Source organism: Diabrotica undecimpunctata, chromosome 6 (assembly GCF_040954645.1).
Source record: "Diabrotica undecimpunctata isolate CICGRU chromosome 6, icDiaUnde3, whole genome shotgun sequence".
NCBI classification, from domain to species: Eukaryota; Metazoa; Arthropoda; class Insecta; order Coleoptera; family Chrysomelidae; genus Diabrotica; species Diabrotica undecimpunctata.
Window position 1 is genome coordinate 60,012,761 of NC_092808.1, and position 21,734 is coordinate 60,034,494.

General features: G+C 35.0%; 1 protein-coding gene across 5 annotated transcripts in view; it reads left to right on the plus strand.

Moving 5' to 3' along the window:
- LOC140443464 (calpain-A-like) overlaps window positions 1-21,734 on the plus strand; it is a 343,829-nt gene that overhangs the window by 158,197 nt on the left and 163,898 nt on the right. For all 5 annotated transcript variants that reach the window (XM_072534748.1, XM_072534749.1, XM_072534745.1 and 2 more), the window contains one exon: window positions 1,584-1,763. In XM_072534748.1, coding sequence (XP_072390849.1) covers window positions 1,584-1,763 — 180 coding nt within the window. The remainder of the gene's footprint in view (window positions 1-1,583; window positions 1,764-21,734) is intronic.

The window sequence follows — 21,734 nt, forward strand, 5'->3', positions numbered from 1 at the left end:
TCCATATTTGTCACGTACGAGGGTTGTATTTTTAGTTTTGCATATAACCATAAAGACAAAAGATATGTAGACTTAAAGTACTTTATTGCTTTTCAAAATATGTCCCACCAAGATCGATATAATTTGCATACGATCAAAGCAATTAGTAAAACAGTTAGTCCAGTCTTCAGTTGACACCTGCAAAATCGCTGTTTTAAAGGCATGGATGGCTTCTTCTAGCGGCTGGAATCGCTGCCCACGCATTGAATTCTTAATCTTTGTGAACGTGAAAACGTTGTTGGGACTTACATCGGGGCTATACGGTGGAAACTTTAACAATTCAAGGTTTTGAAGCTCCAAAAACTCTATTGTCTTTTGGGCAGTCTGAGTACTTGCGTTGTCCTGGTGTAGGATGATTCGCCGTTGCGTGTTGCTTTATCGGAGCTTCGCGATAACTTTTGGTAAACAAACGGGTATATACCAATCAGAAGTAACCATTCTTCGATCTTCTAAAGCAATTGTTGCCACATGACCAGAGTTTAACACAAAAGTTTCGACCCTTTTCTTTGCCACACTTCGAGAACGAATCACTTTTGTTGGTTTTTCCTCATCGTGGAACACCCAGATAGTAGATTGGCGTTTATTTTCTTGTTCGTAGGAGTAATCCAAGATTTATCGCCACTAACAATACTATAAACGTTTTTTGAATTCCCTTTGTTGAACCGTTCCAATGTTTTTCGACACCAATTGACGCAAACCGCTTTTTGCTCTTCTGTGAGCCAATGAGGGATCCAACGGGAAATCAACTTCGTAACACCCAGTTCTTTATGTAGGATTTTTTGGATTGAGGTCTTTGAAATGCCCAAAGATGCCTTTATCTCACGGTATGTTACAGGGCGGTCATCCTTAATTAGCTGACGAACCGCATCAATGTTTTGCTGTGTGATTGCTGTTCTGGGTGGACCTAGTCTGAATTTATCGCTGAGACTGGAGCGACCACGTTGAAATTCACAATACCAGCTGGAAATAGTTGACTGGTGTGATGTTTCATTCCCAAACACAGAAACCATTATAGCCAGGCACTGCTGTTGGGATAATCCTCTCCGAAAATTATAAAAAATTGTTCTTGGCTAAGATCCATTTTTCGATCGAATTGCTAATTTCAAAAATTCACTATATCTACACGACTTGTGGTATTGCAATGAAACTCGATTTATGTCAATAAAATATTGAGGTTACATTTGTGTCGCAAGGATTTATTGGTGGCGCCCTCTAAGCGGCCATATGCAAAACTAAAAAGACAAAACCTATTCATCCTGAATTCGGGAGTTTTCGAAACACTTTGATTTCTCCCACCTTGGACTTGGACACTGTATTTGTTGTGCTTGTTTTGGAATTGTTTGAATAGCGTATTAAATTATAACATTCTTATTTCACATAATATTTTACAACATTCACTTCGCTCAATTTTCACATAAAATAAAATATATCCACATGTTTACATTGAATTAGCTTTTTTATAAATTAAAAATGTGCCAATAGTTTTCTTAATAAACAAAGTGTTACAACAAAATAATGTTCTAATCTTTAATTTTTTTATTTAGTTCGGTGAAAAAGGATCTGGTACACGCACAAAAAGTGGAGATTCTCAAGATTTTTATGCGCTACGTGATGAATGCTTAGCAAATGGAACACTCTTTGAGGATCCAGAATTCCCTTGCAATGATTCATCGTTGTTCTTCAGTCAAAGACCTGACAGGAATTATGAATGGAAACGACCCCATGTAAGTAATTTTTCGTGTTTTAACTTTAATTTTGATTATGATCGTTTCAATTAAATTTAAATAAATAAATTTGAAGTTTAAATAAATAAGTTTTAATTAAGTTTAAATAAATAAATTCCGGGTAGTGGGTAGGAACTCCTTTTTGGATAGTTCTATCAGGAAACATGAATCAGTCCCCGCCTTCTGCAGATTGCAAGTGTTTCTTGACCCGGTAAACTAGTACCTCTTAAGGGTCCCTCGTACAGAGTCACGTTTGAAGCCCAAAACGGCGTCCATGGCGGAGAAGAAAGTCTTCACAACGGTTTGGAGGGTGAAGGTGATAGCCTTCTGGTTTTAGGACTATTATAAAATAAAAAAGGGGGAAGACAGGTCTTTTTGAGCCGTAGACAATGCAATCAGTCTACGATACTCTCCGATACATGGTTAAAACTTCCAGAAAGTTGTCTCGAAAACGATTGAATAAACGAAGACCACTCAAGCTAGGAAAACGGATTATGGGGATTGATACATGGAACGTTCAAGGTATCTCACAAAAAATTAACGACATAATTTCAGAAACAAAAAAAACTAACGTGGATATTTTAGTACTTACCGATAACAAAGTATTTACCGAGACCAAAAATAAGAGATAAGGTCAGAGAACCTAGGAGAATACGACCATTTTTTCTCTAAAGATAAAAGAGCCCATCAAGGAGTGTCCATACTTATTCGAAAAAGTCTAGGAAGATACGTAACATCCTGGGTAGTAGCGAGCCAGCGCATCATTAAAATAATTTAAAACTTGCTACCAGGAAGTAAAGTCACCATTATAGGAGTTTACACCGTAAATGATGATGCTCTAGTAAGAGATAAAGACGAGTTCTTTGAGAAACTCTCAAGATGATAACAGAGAAATGTTAATTACCATATGTTACCAAAACAACTTACGAATCCTAAATGGTTTTTTCCAACATCGAGAAATACATAAATTTAGATGGGTATAACAAACAAGAAACTTGAAATCAATCATCGATTATGTGATAACTAGACAAAATACAAAGCTCAAGGTACGAGATGTTTGAGTATATAGAGATAGTAAATGTGGAATTGATCACCACTTGGTCAAAGCTAAAAAAATTCCCCTTCAACTAGTCAAGAAAAAAGAAGATGCGGCGCAGGAACAAAACAAAATAACTCTGGAAATTAAGTAAAACTTGGAAACCTTTAACAACGAAAGCTCAAAAATACTGTACAAAAAAAGACTACATGAAAAACTCGTATGTGAAAAATTTGATAGTGTAGAGGACCATTACAACTATATAAAAGAATATTTAAAGGGTGCAGCGGAAGAAGTGTTGGGCAAGTATGAAAAGACAGCACAAGCAAGCAATATTGGTGAGATGAAGAAATCGAAGAGAAAATAAACACCAAACGTGATAAATACAACATTTCTGAAAGTAAAACCGGATCAAAGTAAACACGAATACAAAGTAGAAGTGTTTACACAAGTAAATACAAAGCAGAAGTATAGAAAACTGGAAAGTAACTTAAATCTCTTCGAAAAAAAGATATCATCTCTCCTATTAGCCTACGTGAATGGGACGAATACGTTGAAAAACTACTGATAGAGAAAAGGACAGAATATCTACAAACACCACAAACACACCCTTATGTACAAGTAAATACAATAGCATCTCCACTTAGAATTGACAGTAGAGAAGTAAAATAAGTATGTCAAATGTTGAAAAACAGAAAATCATCACGTCCAGGCAATATCTCACCCAAACTACTAAAATGCGGAACCGACAAACTATACAGGTACGAGCTAAAGGCATTTGTGACAACTATCATTATACTGAGGAATGGCAGTGGTAGTCCCTATCTGGAGAGTTTTTGAAAATTAATAAAAAAGAGAATGGAGGGAGAATACAATGATGGAGTCCGAAGAACAGGCTGGCTTCAGAGCAGGTGGATCGACTATTGACCATATTTTTTACGATTACCCAACTTATAGAAAAAAAACGGCACGAAACCAAGCAATACACCTCCTATACGTAGATCTTTGAAAATCATACGACAGTGTACCACAACAATAACTATTTTTAATAGTTTAGGGAAGGTTCAGAAAAAACAAACGTCAACGTAACTTTAATAAATGTAGTGCAAGAACTCTGTAAAAACAACACAAGCAAAATAAAGTTAGGCCAAGAGATATTCAAAGGGTTTGTGGTAGACAAAGGACTCAAACAAGGATGATGTCTGTCCCCGACTTTGTTTAAGATCTACTTGGAGCCAGCGCTAAAGACGTGGAAAAGGAAATGTGGTGTGGGAATCTCTCTAAACAACACATTGTCCACACTATGCTTTGCAGGCGATCAAATGGTCTTGGCTCAGAACTACGAAGACCAAGAATATATGACACGCAAGCTTATTCAGGAATATCAAAAATTGGGTTTAAAAGTAAATATAAAAAAAACAGAATCCATGTGTATAGGAGGAGAACAACAAAATACAATTTTGGAAGAGCAACACCAACAAATAAATCACTGTAAAATGTATAAATATCTAGGCATACCTATGACCAATGAGTGTAATTTGGATGAAGAGATTTAACACAGAAATAACCAGGAAGACATTGTGCTGAAGCTATTTTCTTGTGACATTTTAAAGTAATTACTATTTAAATGAGAATAAGCCACAATAAAGTTAAAAGGTTAAAGTACTGAAATGATATTTATTTAACTGTTGTCTTTATTCAATTTATAATGTCTTTATTAAAAGGTTCTTATTTTAATTTATTAAAAAGCACGATAACTTATATTAATTTATTTAACTACTCAATAATACATAATTTATTTTATACGAACGCTACAATTAAAATCGCGGGCGCGAGTGTTCAGATTTTAACTGATCCTTGATATAAAATTTCTCTTTTATATAAACCTCCGTTAGTTCTGGAATTCCCTATAGCAGACTCGAACATTGTTGGTGGTGTTGACAAGAATAACGGGAACGCCATCGAATAAACTAGAAGGATGTCAACAGCTAAAACTAGTTTTTCAACTGCTTGGAACCCTCGAGTCGTGGCTCATGACTCATCATAATTCGGGTCTAGAGGCTTCTAGTAAACAAACGCCGAAATGACTACAACAAAACAGAATTAGTCATAATATATATATACAGTTTTATAGGCCATGATATTTATTATCGTAACAGTACGTTTATTGATATTTCAATTTCCACTTCGGAAATTGAAACGTCAATAAACGTACTTTAACCTTCATATGGGGCTTATTCCCATTTAAATAGTAATTAACCAGGAAGACAAGTCATTCGGCAATTAAAGAGCTTACTGTGGGATAAAATAATTTCGAGGGAAAATAAACACAGAATCTAAAATATCATTGTCAAAAGCATTGTTCAAAAATGTGGCCACTAAAGGAGAAAGCCATAAAAACTTTGGAAGGGACAGAAATAGAATATTGAAGGAGAGCGGCCGGTAAATCAACATGGGACCGAGTAAGAAACAAGAGAATTCAAGAAATCATGGGCGTTAAACATAGAATAACGGAGGACATCGGAATCAAGCAACTAAAATGGTATGGGCACGTACAAAGAATGGATTTTAAAAGTAGAATTCCAAAAAACAAAGTATTAAACTGGACACTATAATGAAAATGAAAAAAGAGACCTAGATTAAGCTGGAGAGAAGGAGTCGACAAGGATATAAAAGCGAGAGAAATAGAAGAGTACTTTCTGAATGACCGAGTCGAATGGAAACTGGAAATCAGAAAACTAAATCAGAAGATTTAGTGTGATGTTTAATTTGACGAGACTTGGTGGTCACGGCATGATTTAAGGAAAGCAAGATCACAGAGAAGACGGTATTTGCGTGTTAGAAGATTAGAAAAAGAGTATTTAGATTTAGTAAGAATGAAAAATTCCTCCCCGTAGAGGTGAATAAAATGTTCGTATAAATTTCCGCGGTCAGATAAATGAAAATTGTCAAGTTATCGGGAAGAACCGCGTTGAGAATTTAATACTCGACGTTTCGGCACCCATTTTCAAGAGTTATGCGGTTTCATTCGAGTTCGGGGTCTCAATCTGCCTACTCCTCTCACTCGTGGCGTGCCAGTATCGTGTTCTGTATAAATACAAGAACCGTCAAACGGCACCGAGGTCTCAATCTGCCTACTCCTCAATGTCCAGTGATGACCGGTATTACCCTGTGTGGCTGCTTTTATACTATCAGTATGCGCAGGAACTGTATGCGCCGACGTGATCTGATTTGACGTGGTCTGAGCTGACGTGGCCTGAGCGGTGTCTGTTGGGGCAGGGTTTCGTAGAAGCAGTGGTCGCCATGTTGCCGGCTGTCGTTTAGCGTCATCGCGCGTGTTCAAGCTGTTGCCGTTTATCAATTTCGATGGCTTCACGAATGATTCTCGATTTTAAGGAGCGGATGGGAGCGATGGTTTTTGCTTTTTCGAAATCCATTTTGTGGCCAGTCTGAATATGATGATGGCTAGGCTGAAGTAGTATCGGAATGTTTGACTGATAGAGAATGTTCGTAAATACGGTTATGGATTCGTCTTCATTGGGGATTTGGTCTTTTACGGATCTGTCGATATTGTACAACTTGGAGTGAGTAGTGAAAATGGCTTTGATGTTTAGATGGATACGAGTTCTACTGATCTGACAGGATCTGATAAGATCAATAGAACTTTTATCCCTCTAAACATCAAAACCATCTTCACTACTCACTTTAAGTTGTCAGATCCGTAAAAGACCAAATACTCAATGAAGAGCATGGTGTCTACGAAATACATTGTTAACCGTATCACTCTTGAAAATGGCTCCAAAATGGGTGCCGAAACGTCGAGTATTAAATCTCAACGCGGTTCTTCCTGAGAACTTAGCATTGATAAAAACAAAGAGAGCAGAATGATTAAAGAAATAATAGAAGTTGATAAAATTTAAAGGATTCTTTAGAAGAAAAATTAGAAATATTGGGGGAATAAAAGGCGTTGGAATAATGCATTGTTATGATGTATTGATCTATTTATTGTTTGATAATAATAAAAACGCGATTGATTGCAGAATCGTAAATGCCAACGAATCGACAGACCACGTAGTATAAGCGATAAGTTTTTCCCATTAATTTTAGATATATCATTAACGGGAAACTTTAACAAACTATCAATGGTATAGTCTATAATAGTATAGATTATAGAAATGAAATAGACGAATATGTTCTTATTTAAAGGGACTATTTTTAATACATTAATATTGTGATATGTTGTAATGATTATGAAAATACTTTATTCACGTTTTTTCAGCTGCTTTAAAACTGAATTGTTGACTCCATGAAGTGTACAAGGTGGCCATTATTTCCATTTCAATAAGCTCTTTATTCTAAGACGGCATTGTAATGGTCCGAAATAAAACAATTTATTAAACTTTACCTAAAAAATAATTGGCATTGAAACAAACAGCTTTTTAAAACATAAATTGGCATAGGTTTGAACTTCCTTACATATTATTAGTACAAATTATTAAACTCATGAAAATAATGAAAATTTCAAAAATTACGGTTCGTCAGAAATTATCAAACCTGTTATGTTATTCAGTAGAACAATGTATTGGCGGTTGACGCAAAAGGAGTTGGTTTAAACTCTCCTGATGGATGTGAGCGTGTCTGAATTTTGAATTTTGACTGGAAAACACTGCACTCATCACGTTACATTACATACCGTTATACCTTTTTAGGTTCCCCATGATCCCCTTATGCTCTGCTTAAGGACCATTCTTTCTTCGAATCTATGAGCGAACTAGAAGTATTACACCGAGATTCGATCTTTTATTTTTATGTGAGATGGATTAACACTAGAAAGTCGGAGGGGGCAATTTGGCCCCTGTTGCGATTTGAAGTGATTGTAGTTCTTTTATTTGACACAATAATAATTTCATATTTTATGACTTAATATTTTGATACAAAGTCTTATTTAACGCAAAAAAATATTGTTTACTAAATTTATTAAATGGATTTTCTAACAAACCTACCATAGAAGTCTGAAGGGGCCAAACTGGCCCTGTATTAATTATTATCGTTTTCTCGGAAATTTGACGATTTCTTTTAACCACCGAACATTTAACTTTCTGTCGGATAGATACAATTATGTTTATGTACGTTTATTCCTAGAAGATATTTTGTTACATACTGTTTGTTCCTTGAAAGTATTTTGTTTATTGAGCGGTTTATTAGGTTCTGCTGACTCTCGTTTCTAGAATATTGAAACATTCGTTCAATTGTGAAAATTCAAGACGGCTGTAAAGATGTCTCGTCGTGGACTATCAGAGCTTGAACTTCTTGAAGAAATACGAAAAATACAAGAAGATGTTTCGGGAGGTGAATCTGAATTTGCAGAAAATAATGAGTCAGACGATGAACAATACGTACCACCACAAAATAATGATTCAAGTGACTCTGATGCTTCAGAGCAGTTAGACAGTTTTATTGTACAAGACTCACGAATTTATGTAAACACTGCTTCTACAACTCAACAGCACGAGTCAGCTAATTTTATCGTGAATCCAAGTGCATCTAAGCCAAGTCACAAGAGAAAAAGAGGTCAACAAGGAAAAACTATTTCAATCGGAGACACCGAACAATCGAAAGACGGAACAACGTGGAAAGTTATTGATTCTGGATCAGTACCTAGTAAGATTATGATTTTTAGTATCTTCATATTCATTGAATGTTTGCTCATTACAGGACGCCGCGCTCAGCACAACATTTATCGAGAGGAATCAGGTCCTACGTCGTATGCAAAAAGGAACGTGAGGAACAATTGTGTGGTAAGTGCTTGGCATCTAATAATCAACGACAGCATGTTACGTCATATAAAAGAATGCACTATTGCAGAAGCACATCGATGTTTGAAAAATGACACATGGACTATAACTTTGGAAGAACTGGAGGCTGCCCTTGCTATTATGTACGCAAGAGGAGTCTACGGCGCCAAAAATTTCCCAACCAACAGCTTGTGGTCAACAGTATGGGGTCCTCAGTTTTTTAGGCAAACTATGCCACTAGACAGATTCAAGGATATTATAAAATATCTCAGATTTGACATAAAGCAAACGAGATCTGAATAATTGAAAACCGACAAATTTGCTCTAGCCTCTGCGGTTTGGAATGGATTTATAGAAAATAGTGGTGCATGTTACAAACCGGGAATAAACCTTACTGTGGACGAACAACTACTGCCTTCTAAAGCCAGGTGCCCGTTCACACAGTACATATCAAATAAGCCGGATAAGTTTGGCATAAAGTTTTGGCTTTTGACATGCGTGGAATCAAAATATATTGTAAATGGTTACCCTTATACTGGCACTGATCATCTACGCAAGAAAGATACAAGTGTTGGTGAACATGTTGTTTTGCGGTTAATGGAAAATCAACTGGGAAAGGGCAAAAATGTTACGACAGATAACTACTTTACATCGTTAAAATTGGCCAAGGCGTTGCAAAAAAAATCAACAAGTCTTGTGGGTACTTTGAATCGCAACAGAAAGGAAGTTCCTCTAAGCGTAAAGAGTAAAAAATGGAGAATTATATGTTACCCATATATTCCAGAGCGACGAAAAGATAACACTTACTGCATACCAAGGAAAGAGTCACAAAAATGTGCTTTTGTTGAGCTCATTACATCAATCAGTGGATGTTGCTGTCGATGGAAAAAAAACTTCCTCAAACAGTAAGTTTTTATAATAAAACAAAATACGGGGTTGATGTAGTGGACCAAATGGCGCGTCTTTATATTACAAAAGTTGCTTCAAGACGATGGCCAATGCACGTGTTTTATAACATTCTTGACTTAGGAGCAATAAATGCATGGATTATTTATAAAGAAGTTACTGGAAGTAAAATCAGTCGTCGTGTAAGTTTATTCTTCAGCTGTGTGAAGAATTACGGGCTCCATACCTTGCCTCCCGAAATCTGGTACTATACCCAGCACCACCGGATTTACCAACCACCAGCACTGTTACTAGCCAAAAAAGAAAAAAATGTCAGTTAAAAATGTTTTGTAAAGGAAATCATACTTCCAATGAGTGCCACGGCTGTAACAAGGCAATGTGTGGCACATGCCAAAAACTGCAAACTGTATGGTGTTCCAAATGTTTAAAATGAAACTAAAAAATTAAATCAAATTCTATCGTCAAGAGTTTACATAATTTCTTAAAACTGTTTATTTTTATTTTTTGTTTATTCCCAAATAAATAGTTAATTCTAAACTTGGTTTTTATTGATTTAGGAACTTGGGGCCAAAATGATCCCTTCGGGCTTTCTAGGTAGGTATGCTAAGCCCGACTTTCTAGTGTTAAAATTCTTTATCTTATCTCACTGTCTTGACCGTCTTGACTTCACGTCATAAAGCGTTGGAATTTTGTTGGTAAAATAATTTGTGATCATGTTACATTTTTTAAATTTTAATTCTTTCTTTTTATTATTTTTGTATATTTTTTAATCTTTTTTAATTTTTAAACTAATTTGAGAAATCATGACGCTTTGAAATCTCTTTACGGCTTTTCGGCTAACAAAGCATAACATATTTCTATTGAGAGTAAGATCTATTGAAATCTGCAACCCGTTAAACACACTAAATTTTCTAACTGCTGAACCTAAATTAATTTCACCAGTTTCTTTTTAAAAATCCTTTTGCTAAATAACAAATCTCAAGGAGGAGAATCTACTACTAATTTTAGGAATTGGAGAAAGTTGGGCTTATGTCGCTGATATTTCTTAGGGGAGCTGTGAATCTCTTGGAGGAAAGGAAATTTTGGTCTGGTTCTCTTAGGGGTGACACATGTTTTCTCTTGCGATAAAGTCGATTTGTTTCTAAGTGCAATCATCTATTAGAAATACTAGGTCGTCGTGAAATATCATATCTTTCTTCAAAATTCAAGTTTTAGTCTTGAATCATACAATAAATCTCCCGAAGTTTGTGATAAAATTCTATAGTCAATGATTTTTCAAGATGCAAATTACCAACAACTGTAAGTTATATAATTTTACACCTGAAAAACTTTGAGAGTTGCTGCGATCTTTTACAAATTTGGGATCATATCTTTGTCCACCTGTTGAGTTAATATTAAGTACTAGAGCAATCAAAGAAGATTAGACGAATTCTATTTCACTCTACTATTTATAGAGTCATTGCATTTTGATAACTACACTGTGCCGATATTTCTTTTAATAAACACAGGGCCAGTTTATTCGATAAATAAAAACTACAGTGCCGGTTTATCTTCTCGTTTTGCTGCAAAGAGTTTTTTTACTCTAGCTATTTAATAAACTACTTTTTTAGTTGTTGTCAAATTGTCAAGAGTTAAATTAGATTATTGGATTTAAATTTTCCCTTAACTCGAGTTAAGTCCCGATCTAACAAAGATTAGATTTTTTATTTTTTTATTGAATTTTTAATTAATAGCATATCTCTGTTTACTGATTACCTATTTTTGCATATTTGGAGGAGTATTTATTCATTTATTGTTATTTTTATGTACTCAACCATTTGTTGAAGGTAATAGTTTATTGTTTTTTTTTTGTATTCAAGCAATTGTTGAATTGCAGTGTTTATTTGTTTTTATGTATGTATATTTCAACTGTCTGTTTTTTAATGTCAATGAAATCGTCGGACTAAAATATGTATACTTAATTTACATGTAAATCGTATAAATCTTGAAATTGTACAGAAGCAATATAATCTGAATTTCTTCGATAAACTAACGAAACTACGAAATAACTGACCTCAGATATCTATGAGTCGTTAGGAGTATAATAAAAATACTCATGTATCACTAGCTAACTACGAGCATCTTTCATGTCAAATTAAGCCGTAAAGTTAGACTATATACATTCACTTTTGTAGTTCGCAAGTTTGATCATAAATTGAAGTCCCAAAGTTGCTTTCATAGGAGTAACTGCTGAATCATTACTTTTTCCATCAAATTATTCTGTTCTCGAGATCATCTAAATTTAACATAACTATAAAAAGACGAATGTGAATGGTAAAGTTCTAATGTATATTAATACCGTAGCAAATAATATCTAGGAACTGTTAACAATATTTGAATAGTCTTCGGATGTGTAAAAGAAATAATAAAATTTCATTGGCACAATAACTCAGAGCAGAAATAAAAATTCGGATAGACCTTTCCCTTTTTTCCCATAGAAACAGAAAGTAAAAAAACTTATTAGTACTAACAAAAATGCAAGAACATTTTTAATAGACAGTAATAAGAATTTATTAAAACAACTTAACACTCGACTTAGGCATAATGATTATATTGATTTAACATGCTCAAGATCAAATTATTCCCGCAAAACGTTTAAATATCAGATCTTTTGACGAGAGATTATTATATTCTAAAAAAAATCAAATCAATAGAGACCAGACCTTCAGGGGACCTACAAGAAAGAAATTAAAATAAAACTAATTTGACATTATACAGGGTGTTTCTAAATTCATGCGACAAAATTCAGGAGGTGATTGCTTGTATGAAATTAAGATGGGTCTTTAACGCTTTGACTGCGGGAACCGCATATTTGCGTAATTTCATTAGTGCACGAGATGTGCGGGAAACGCATATATGCAAGAGGGCTAACCGCTTCGCTGCGGTTAGCGATTATTTGCGTATAACCAAAATATGTCATTAGATGTTTTCTAATTGGAAGGGCGTGAACCACCTACCTAAAGTGCCTAGAGCGGGATGGGTGGGAGCAACTGTGAAGGTGTCTAGAGCGGGATGGGTGGGAGGAACTGAGAAGGTGTTTAGTATTGCGAATGCGTTGTTGCAGTAAAGTGAATATTGTCGCTTAGAAAATTACTTTGTGTTTGAAATCATAAATACTGAAAATAAGTATTACATCATGCCGCCGCCACCTAAAACGGGTAAATATTATTCGATGGCGGAATTGGAAGAAATTGTGACACAAAGTAATTCAGACGATGAGTTTTTATTTAAAAGTGATATATCTGATGATTCAGCTGAAGAAATTGAACAGGAGGTTATAAATGAGCATCTATCGAGTTCTACTATAGACGAGGTAGACGATCAACATGAGACTGACGTGGGTGACGAGCAAAAGGAAGAGAATCGTGCTGATAGAATCGACGAAAACCTGAAATGGGAAAGCGTAAACATTCAGCCGCGTATAGTTCCTTTTGATTCTAGTAATTCTGGGCATAATATTCCAGATCTTTTTGATAACTGTTCCGAGTACGAATGTTTCCAAGTATTTTTTGGAGAGGATATAACCAGTTTCATAGTCACTGAAACTAATAAATTTCATAAATACGTTGTTGACAGCAAAGAGCTTGGACCACGTTCCAGATTGAAGGAATGGAAAAACACAGATGCAAAGGAAATTCATCGTTTTTTTGCCCTAAACTTCCTGATGACACGGGTGAAAAAACTTCAAATACAAGAGTACTGGTCAACGAATTGTTTGATTGAAACACCTGCTTTCAAGAAAACAATGGCACGAGACCGATTTTTAGCAATACTTCCCTCAAAGCGGCATCGATTCGGTGTGAAATTTTTTGTCTTGTGCGACTCATCTACTGGGTATATATTAGATTTTGTGATTTATACTGGAGCAACAACAGAAACTGTGAATTCTAGTTTCGGAAAATCTGGAGGTGTAGTTCAAACTCTTCTTGACCCCTATTTGGACAAAGGTCATATATTATTTGTAGATAATTGGTACAGCAGTCCTGATCTGTTTTTATGGTTACATGATCGTTGCACTAACGCTTGCGGGACTGTGCGTAAAAGTAGAAAACAAATGCCAAAAATGGAGGAACAGTTAAAAAGGGGTGAGTCTGTATTTCGTACCGCTAAAAACCAACTAATTGCTATTAAGTGGTGTTATAAACGAGACGTATTCATGCTTAGTACAGCACATGACAAACATGTAGTAGATACCGGAAAAACTGATAGGAAAACAAATAGACCAATAGTAAAACGGCAATGTATTATTGATTATAATAAAAATATGGGAGCTGTAGATAAAACAGACATGCTGCTCAGCTCAATTGAAAGTGTTAGAAGATCCACCAAGTGGTACAAAAAGGTCTTTTTCCATATAATGGATATGACACTGCTAAATAGTCATATCTATTCCAAGATGCCACAAAAAAGAAGATGCCAGTAGCCAAATTTCAGTTGAATTTGATTTCGCAAATGATTGAATTAAATTTAGATGACTTCGTATACAGGCCAAGAAGAGCAGAAAATCCAGCTCCATATCGTTTAACTGGTAGACATTTCCCAACAAAAATTGCCTTAAGAAACCAAAACCACTCGACAAGCAGAAAAAGATGTTTTGTTTGTAGCAAAAATAAATTGCGGAAAGAAACCGTTTACATGTGCGAACCATGCGATGTCGGGTTGTGCGTGACACCTTGTTTTGAAAAATATCATACTCTACGAAATCTGTAATGTCAGATAAGTTTAAAATTATTTGGTATTTGTATTTTTTTGAGAAAAATCATTAGTTTAAATTTTTCTTGTGCCATTTTTTTGTTATTAAAATTGATTTTTGGGTTATTTAGTTTTTTTTCGAGCCTGTAATCCTTTATTTTTCATATTTATGGTAAAATGAAATGTTTAGTTTCCGTTAGTTTATATATATATATATATATATATATATATATATATATATATATATATATATATATATATATATAAAATAATAAAGTAAAAAAAATCATAGAATTCCGAAAATTAAGTCAACTGTAACCTAAAAACCAAAAATATTTGCTTCACTGCGGGAGACGTCTATTAGCGCCGCAGCGACGGGATGCAGATCCTATCAGTCGCTCCGCAGCGAAAAGGTTAATATTAACAAAATTTCCTCATGCCCACCCCTTAAGGGTGATGTGTCCACTAAAAGGTGGTGACTAAAATTGACTTTTTATTTATTTATTTATTTTTTATTTCAGTAAAGCTAGAAACTTGAAATTATGAAATTTTCGTGCACTCGTAAAGGACTAACCATGGGTATTTTTTCATTATTACTGTTACATTATACGGGAGTGAAATTAGCAACCCGTACTTTATTTTATATCAAAACTTTTTTTCGAGATGAATTTTATGAAAAAAAAAATTAACTTAAAATCCTTGTTTTATTTAAAACTTCTAGGCAAAATACTTAATAAATACAAAATACTTAAATACAAAATAAATATTTATTTATTTATTTATTAAGTTGAGATCCTTGCTGTGCTGCAGTGATCTCAGTTTGGGAACCAAGATGCGAATAGTGAGGTGCTACGTTCTTCCAGTGTTACTGTATGGAGTTGAAGCCTGGACACTGACGCAAGCCACTGAAAAACGAATCGAAGCCTTCGAGATGTGGATATACAGAAGGATACTAAAAATATCTTATGTGGACCATGTCACCAACGTTGAGGTCCTACAGCGCATGACAAAAGAAAAAGAAGTGCTTAATTTAATTAAACAACGCAAGCTTGAGTACCTCGGCCACGTGATGCGGAACGAAGAAAAATATCGAATTCTTCAACTTGTTATGCAGGGTAAAGTATTTGGCAGAAGAGGACCGGGACGCCGTCGTATCTCGTGGTTGAAAAATCTCCGACAATGGTTTGGGATGACCTCAGCGGAGCTGTTTCGCAGAGCAGTCAACAAAACCATGATAGCCTTGATGATCGCCAACATCCGGACCGGATAAGGCACTGAAGAAGAAGAAGGCAAAATACATGAACGTAGTTTAAATACGATTCTTCAAATCGTTGATATCAACTATGGTTATCGTGTCGACTAATGATTTAAGGTTAGCACACAAACAGAAATCCCAAGGATTTAACTCTGGAAATCGCGGAGGCCAATTTTGGGGCTCGCCTTAGCCAATCCAACGGTTGGGATATGTTGCATCTAAATGTTGCCTAGCAGTTCGACTGAAGTGTACTGGAGCACCAGTGTTTTGTCTGATATTGAGTTCTTCAAGTAGTTCAGGGAGATCATTTTGTAGAAAACAATTAGAAAAATTATAGAATTTCAAGTTTCTAGTTTTACTGAAATTAAAAAATAATAATAATAAAAACTTAATTTTAGTCACCACTTTTTAAGAGTGATATCACCTTTAAAGGGTGGCCTGATTAAATTTTGTTATAGGAAAGACCCATCTTAATTTGAATCGAGCAATCAACTCTTGAATTTTGTCGCATGAATTTAGAAACACCCTGTATGTCCCTTTCTTTAAAAGTTGTTAAATTTTGTTTGGTATGTTCACTAAAATAATTACTATTTTAGTGGGAATAATCCACAATTGAAGTTTAAAATAAGTTTATTAACGTTTTAATTTCCACTTCGGTAATAGTTCTCAAAATACAAACAATAATAAATTAAACAAATTTTTTTACTTGGTGAAAAGTTCTAATAATTTAATTTTGTCTGACTTATTTATATTGACAATTCAAACATATCTTATACATTTTAAAGTAGACGACTTTAAAATGATATTGCCAATATTGTTGAGTTGCGTTCCTGGGACGACTTTATTGTTAAATTAAGAATAGCTTCTGTTCACTACAATATTCAACATCACCCGGCATGAAAAATAAATAATTTGCAAGGTATTGCTTTAATAAAAATATAAACAATGTGCAAATTATATACGATCAGGAATATTTACTTCTATTTTGTGTCTTGTGAATCATCTTGATGGCCTATTCGAGCGTTAAAATCCCCCAACATTATGATCTTCCCTCTGACTTGATCTACTACTTGTAATTGGTCATAAAACGCTTCCCTTGTTGTTTGAGGCTTGTTATTTTCTAGGCCGTATACTCCGATGATGTTCAGGTCTTCCTTCTTCATTCTTATCTTTGCTGTTACTATTCTTTCTGATATGTAGTGACACTCTTTGATGATTTTGGTACCTTTGGTGTATTAGTAAGGCTAAACCTTCTTTGGTCTTGTGTTCTTTTGCTACTCCGCTGTAGATAAGTATGTATTCACCTGATTTTGATTGACCTTTTCCTTTCTTTTTTGTTTCCTGTAGAGCGCAAATGTCTATTTCTTTCTTTTTTACCACTTGGGTTATTTCTTGGTCCCTTGAGTTGAGCGATCTGATGTACCAAGTAGTGATTCTCATCTGGATTTTGGATTTTTTTGCTTGTCCTTATTTCTTGCCGTAGTCGTCTTCACAGTATCAATCCGGTTCCGAGGCTGTACATTGTTTCTTTGAGCAGTATTTGTTTTTTTACGATTGGTAGGTTGCTAACCTTGCCAACCACCCTCAACATTTTATCCGGGCTTGGGACCGACTGTGGTAACCGCAGAGCTACTCAATCCACCCCGCAATCACCCCAGGCAGTGATGATTTACAACGTATGCTGCACCAATTTAATATAACCGCCAGAAAATTAAACATGTTAATTTACCAAAAAAAAAACAAAATGCATTACTAAGATACTAAGATGTAAATTGGAGCTGGAAGGTCAGATAATAGAACAAGTGATGGAGTTTAAATATCTAGGCATCACATTATGTAGCTACGGAAAGCTCGAAACTGAAGTGAAAGATCAAGTGAATAGAGCAAACAGAGCCGCAGGATGCCTAAATGAAACAATACGGAGAAATAAAAATATCGGGAAAGAAACGAAAGGCAGAATTTACAAAACAGTCATCAGACCAATAATGACATACGCGGTAGAAACAAGACCTGACACAGCGAGGACAAAAGGATATTAGAAACAGCAGAGACGAAAACACTTAGAAAAATTAATTTTAAAACACTATGGGACAGAGCTAGAAATACAGATATACGACGTATATGCAAGGTGAAAAACATTAAGAACTGGGTAAGAAATAGAAGAGTAGAATGGAACGATCATAAAAGCCGAATGACAACAAATAGAGTAGTAAAAACGGCAAGAGACGGTTCCCCAATAGGAAGACGATCAGTAGGAGGACCACGAAAATGATGGAACGACAACTTACTGGAGGCACATTAAAAAACAGACAGAGTCATGTCTGTCCTGCTCGATTATTGTGCGTTGGCAATCAAATTGGTTATACTAATTTTGTTGACGGCAGCTCGGAAAAGGAATGCAAAGGATCTGTTAAACTATTCCCCTAGGTTTCTAAGCCATGACGTTCTTCTTCGACCTCGCCCTCTTCTTTCGTCTATCTTATCTTGTATTATTAAATGAAATGTATTATATCTCTTTGAAAGACGCATAACATGGCCAAAATATTTTAATTTGCGATTTTTGCCTGTTCTGACTACTTCAGAAACTTTTCCAATCCGCTGCAAAAGAACCTCGTTACGAACTTTATCCAACTTATTTGCAGAATTCTCCGATATACCCAGATTTTATAGGATTCAAGTTTTCTTGGAAGTATATTTGTTAAAGTCCAACCTTTGACAGCATAATAAAAGAATAGAGTACACATAACATCTTATTAATCTAATTTTCAGTCTCAAAGTAATATTGTTTCCACATTTGTTTTTCAACAAGATTTTCTTCATCTTAAAAAATGTAGCTCTGGCCTTCTCTATACGTTTTCTAATCTCTCTGCTCATGTCCCAGTTCTAATTTAGATCTTTAGATCGAGTTGTTCTCCATAAACTGTTACCACTTCTGGTTGTATTGGTGTTTTACTGACAACCATTACCTTTGTCATTGTGATGTTTAGCTTCAGTCCATATACATCGCACGTTGTGGTAATCCTTTTAATCAGATATAAGAGTTCTTCGTAACTATTTGCAATTAACACCGTGTCATCCGTATACCTCAAATTATCAATATTGATGCCATTAATTTTGATACTACAGTGAACACCATTCAATGCTTTATTGAAAACAAATTCCGAATAAATGTTAAATATTAGTGTGGACAAAATGCAGCCCTGTCTTACTTCTCTTCGTATTTGGAGCTCTTCAGAATTTATACAGAAGTAAAACACTTCACATTTGTATTTAGGTATAAAAAAATATAATTAAAACTTTTAGAAGTGTCGTCAAAATTTATACAGTAGCATAACGTGACGTCTTTGATCTAGATCAGATCATCTTCAGTGCCTTCTTATGTAATCGAAGCTAACACTAAAATTGTAGCTGTGACATCAATATATGGTTTTACATTGTTCCAAATTTAAATTCTAATAAGACTCTAGGTCGATGACATCCAATGTCGTTATACCCAAAGAAGATATCACCGCTAATATCGAGTCTGCGATTCGCAACTTACCAATCGAAAACGCTGAAGAAATAAGGACAGAATCAGCAAGAATTTTGCATAAAGCTAAGACACCGAAAAATAACCTGAGCCACCAAGAAATCCGTGCCATAAAATCGTTGAACGCAGACAAAGATGTTGTAATTTTACCAGCAGACAAGGAAAACGCCACCGTCGTAATGAAGACAACCGACTACAAATCGAAAATACAAAATCTTCTAGATCCTGCGGTATATAGAAAATTTAAAAAAGATCCCACAGCAGTCATCCTACGGAAAATCAATAGACTTATAAAATCTTCGTCCATACCAGAGGATATAAAGCCAAGAATATGCAACAGCGAAGCAGTCCCACCACGCTTGTATGGCTTACCGAAAATACACAAAGACGATGTACCCCTACGCCTTATTGTGAGCTTCGTAGGATCTCCATCTTACAGCCTTGCTAAATATCTCGCCGATATTTTACAACCACATATAGGAAAAAACGATGCCTTTTGAAGTTATACTTCTATACGCACGGTCGGTGTTGGAAATTTGCATGAGAGTGAATCTATGAAACCATTACATATGTAAGATAATGAGTAAGAGAGAGACGGAAGATATATTTTCTCTCTCTTCCTCTCTCGAGAATAAAAATGTTCCTTTTGTATATATATTTAATAATATATTATATTATATATATAATATTATATATAATATAATATGTATTAATATTATTATTTAGGTAATATGTTTTGTATTATTTAAAATTAAATGTTTATAATTATTTTAGGCTTTTGTATTTCAAAATAATCACTGTTTTACCGAGAACTGTCAATTTTGAAATACGTTAGTGTCATGTCTAATTGGCAAATCCTTTACGTGTTTGGTTCATACGCTGGTGGTTGTGAGTTCGAATCCCAATTATGAATTTCCTTGTTTATTTTTGAAATATTTAAAAACCTCACGTTAATCTTATTAAATATATGTAATATACGCAAAAACATAAATTTTAAAATAAAATGAAAATTTACAACATAATCCGAGTTGTTGGTTTTTTATTTTTATCTTTATAAAGTAAGTTATATTGGCAGTTTTAAATACTTATGAATATTACATTTTAATGAATTTAACAATGAATTTTACTGCAGAGTATGTGTAAATTTTTTTTTGCATTCAACTCCTTTTATACATATATAAAAATAAAAATATATATTTTCATTAAAATATTGATACTTACAATCCTTCATTTACTATACTCCTATTACAGGTCAAATGTTTATATACAGCAAACGATGCACCATATACCTATATAACTAATTCTTTTTCTCTTTCTGCTCTCTCTTACCTATAGCATTACATATGTAATGATTGTGCAGATTGACTCCTATATAAATTTTTAACGGCGAACGCGTGTATAGAAGTATAACTTCTACCGGCAGTCCCACTGGACTGCCACACCCGTTTTTTTTTTTTTTAAAACTCCGCCCATTTTATCGAGAAGATCAAAGGAATTTTTGAGAAGGATCAGAGGAAAGGAACTTTACAGGAATCTGATATTTTTGTTAGCTTTGATGTTGTTTCCCTATTCACAAGAGTTCTCTAGAAGACTTTCTGAATTTAATTGAGGGACTAGTTTCCAAGGATATGGTGTATTTATACCGTGTTTGCCTCACTACCACCTACTTTTCATGGAAAGACCAGATTTATGAACAGATAGATGGTGTAGCAATGGGAAGCCCACTAAGCTCGGTCGTAGCCAACCTTTTGATGGAGCATCTAGAGAAGAGGGTAATGGACTCAAGTATACAAGCCAAGAGTATGGTTTAGATACGTCGATGACACTTTTGTGATTTGGGATCACGGAGTAGAAAAACTTAACGATTTCCTGTTTTTATAAACACACTACATCCAACTATTCAATTTACGATGAAAACAGAGAAAGATCAACAGCTGGCGTTCCTTGATGTATTAGTAAATCGAAAGGAAGGTTACTTAGGACATAAAGTGTATCGAAAACCTACACATACGGACAGATACCTAAACAGGAACTCAAATCATCATCCAGGCCAAATACAAGGTATCATCAAAACTCTGGCGGAGAGGACGAAGAGAATTTGTGAACCACAGCATCTACAAAGTGAACTTCTTCATATTGAAAAAGCGCTCACCTCTAATGGTTATATCAGAAGAGAAATACGTAAAGCGATGAACAAGGTCTCTAGAAGAAAGGTCGAAGAAACAGAATGTATGGGCAAAGCGTTCTTGCCCTATATATCGGGGGTAACGGACAGAATTGGACGAATACTTAAAAAAGCCAATGTAAAGACCATTTTCAAGCCTACAAAGAAAATCAAGGACTGTTTAAGATCGGTAAAGGACAAACGCGACCCATTAGCAACGGCCGGAGTATACCGAATACCATGCACATGTGGAATGGTATATGTGGGAACCACGAAGAGACACACAAACACAAGGATAAACGAACATAAAAGCCGTTGTCGTTTAGGACATATCGACAAATCTGCCGTTGCCGAACACGCTTTGGGAAGCGGAGAACATCGAATACTGTGTGAAGAAATGCAGATGCTGGATAAAACATCACAGTACTACCCGCGGTTGTATCGGGAAGCGGTGGAGGTATATAAGCACCCAAATAATTTTAATCGGATAGAAGAAGGACTGAAAATTAACAAGACATGGATACCAATATTAAAATCCACAAACACCCTTCCCGC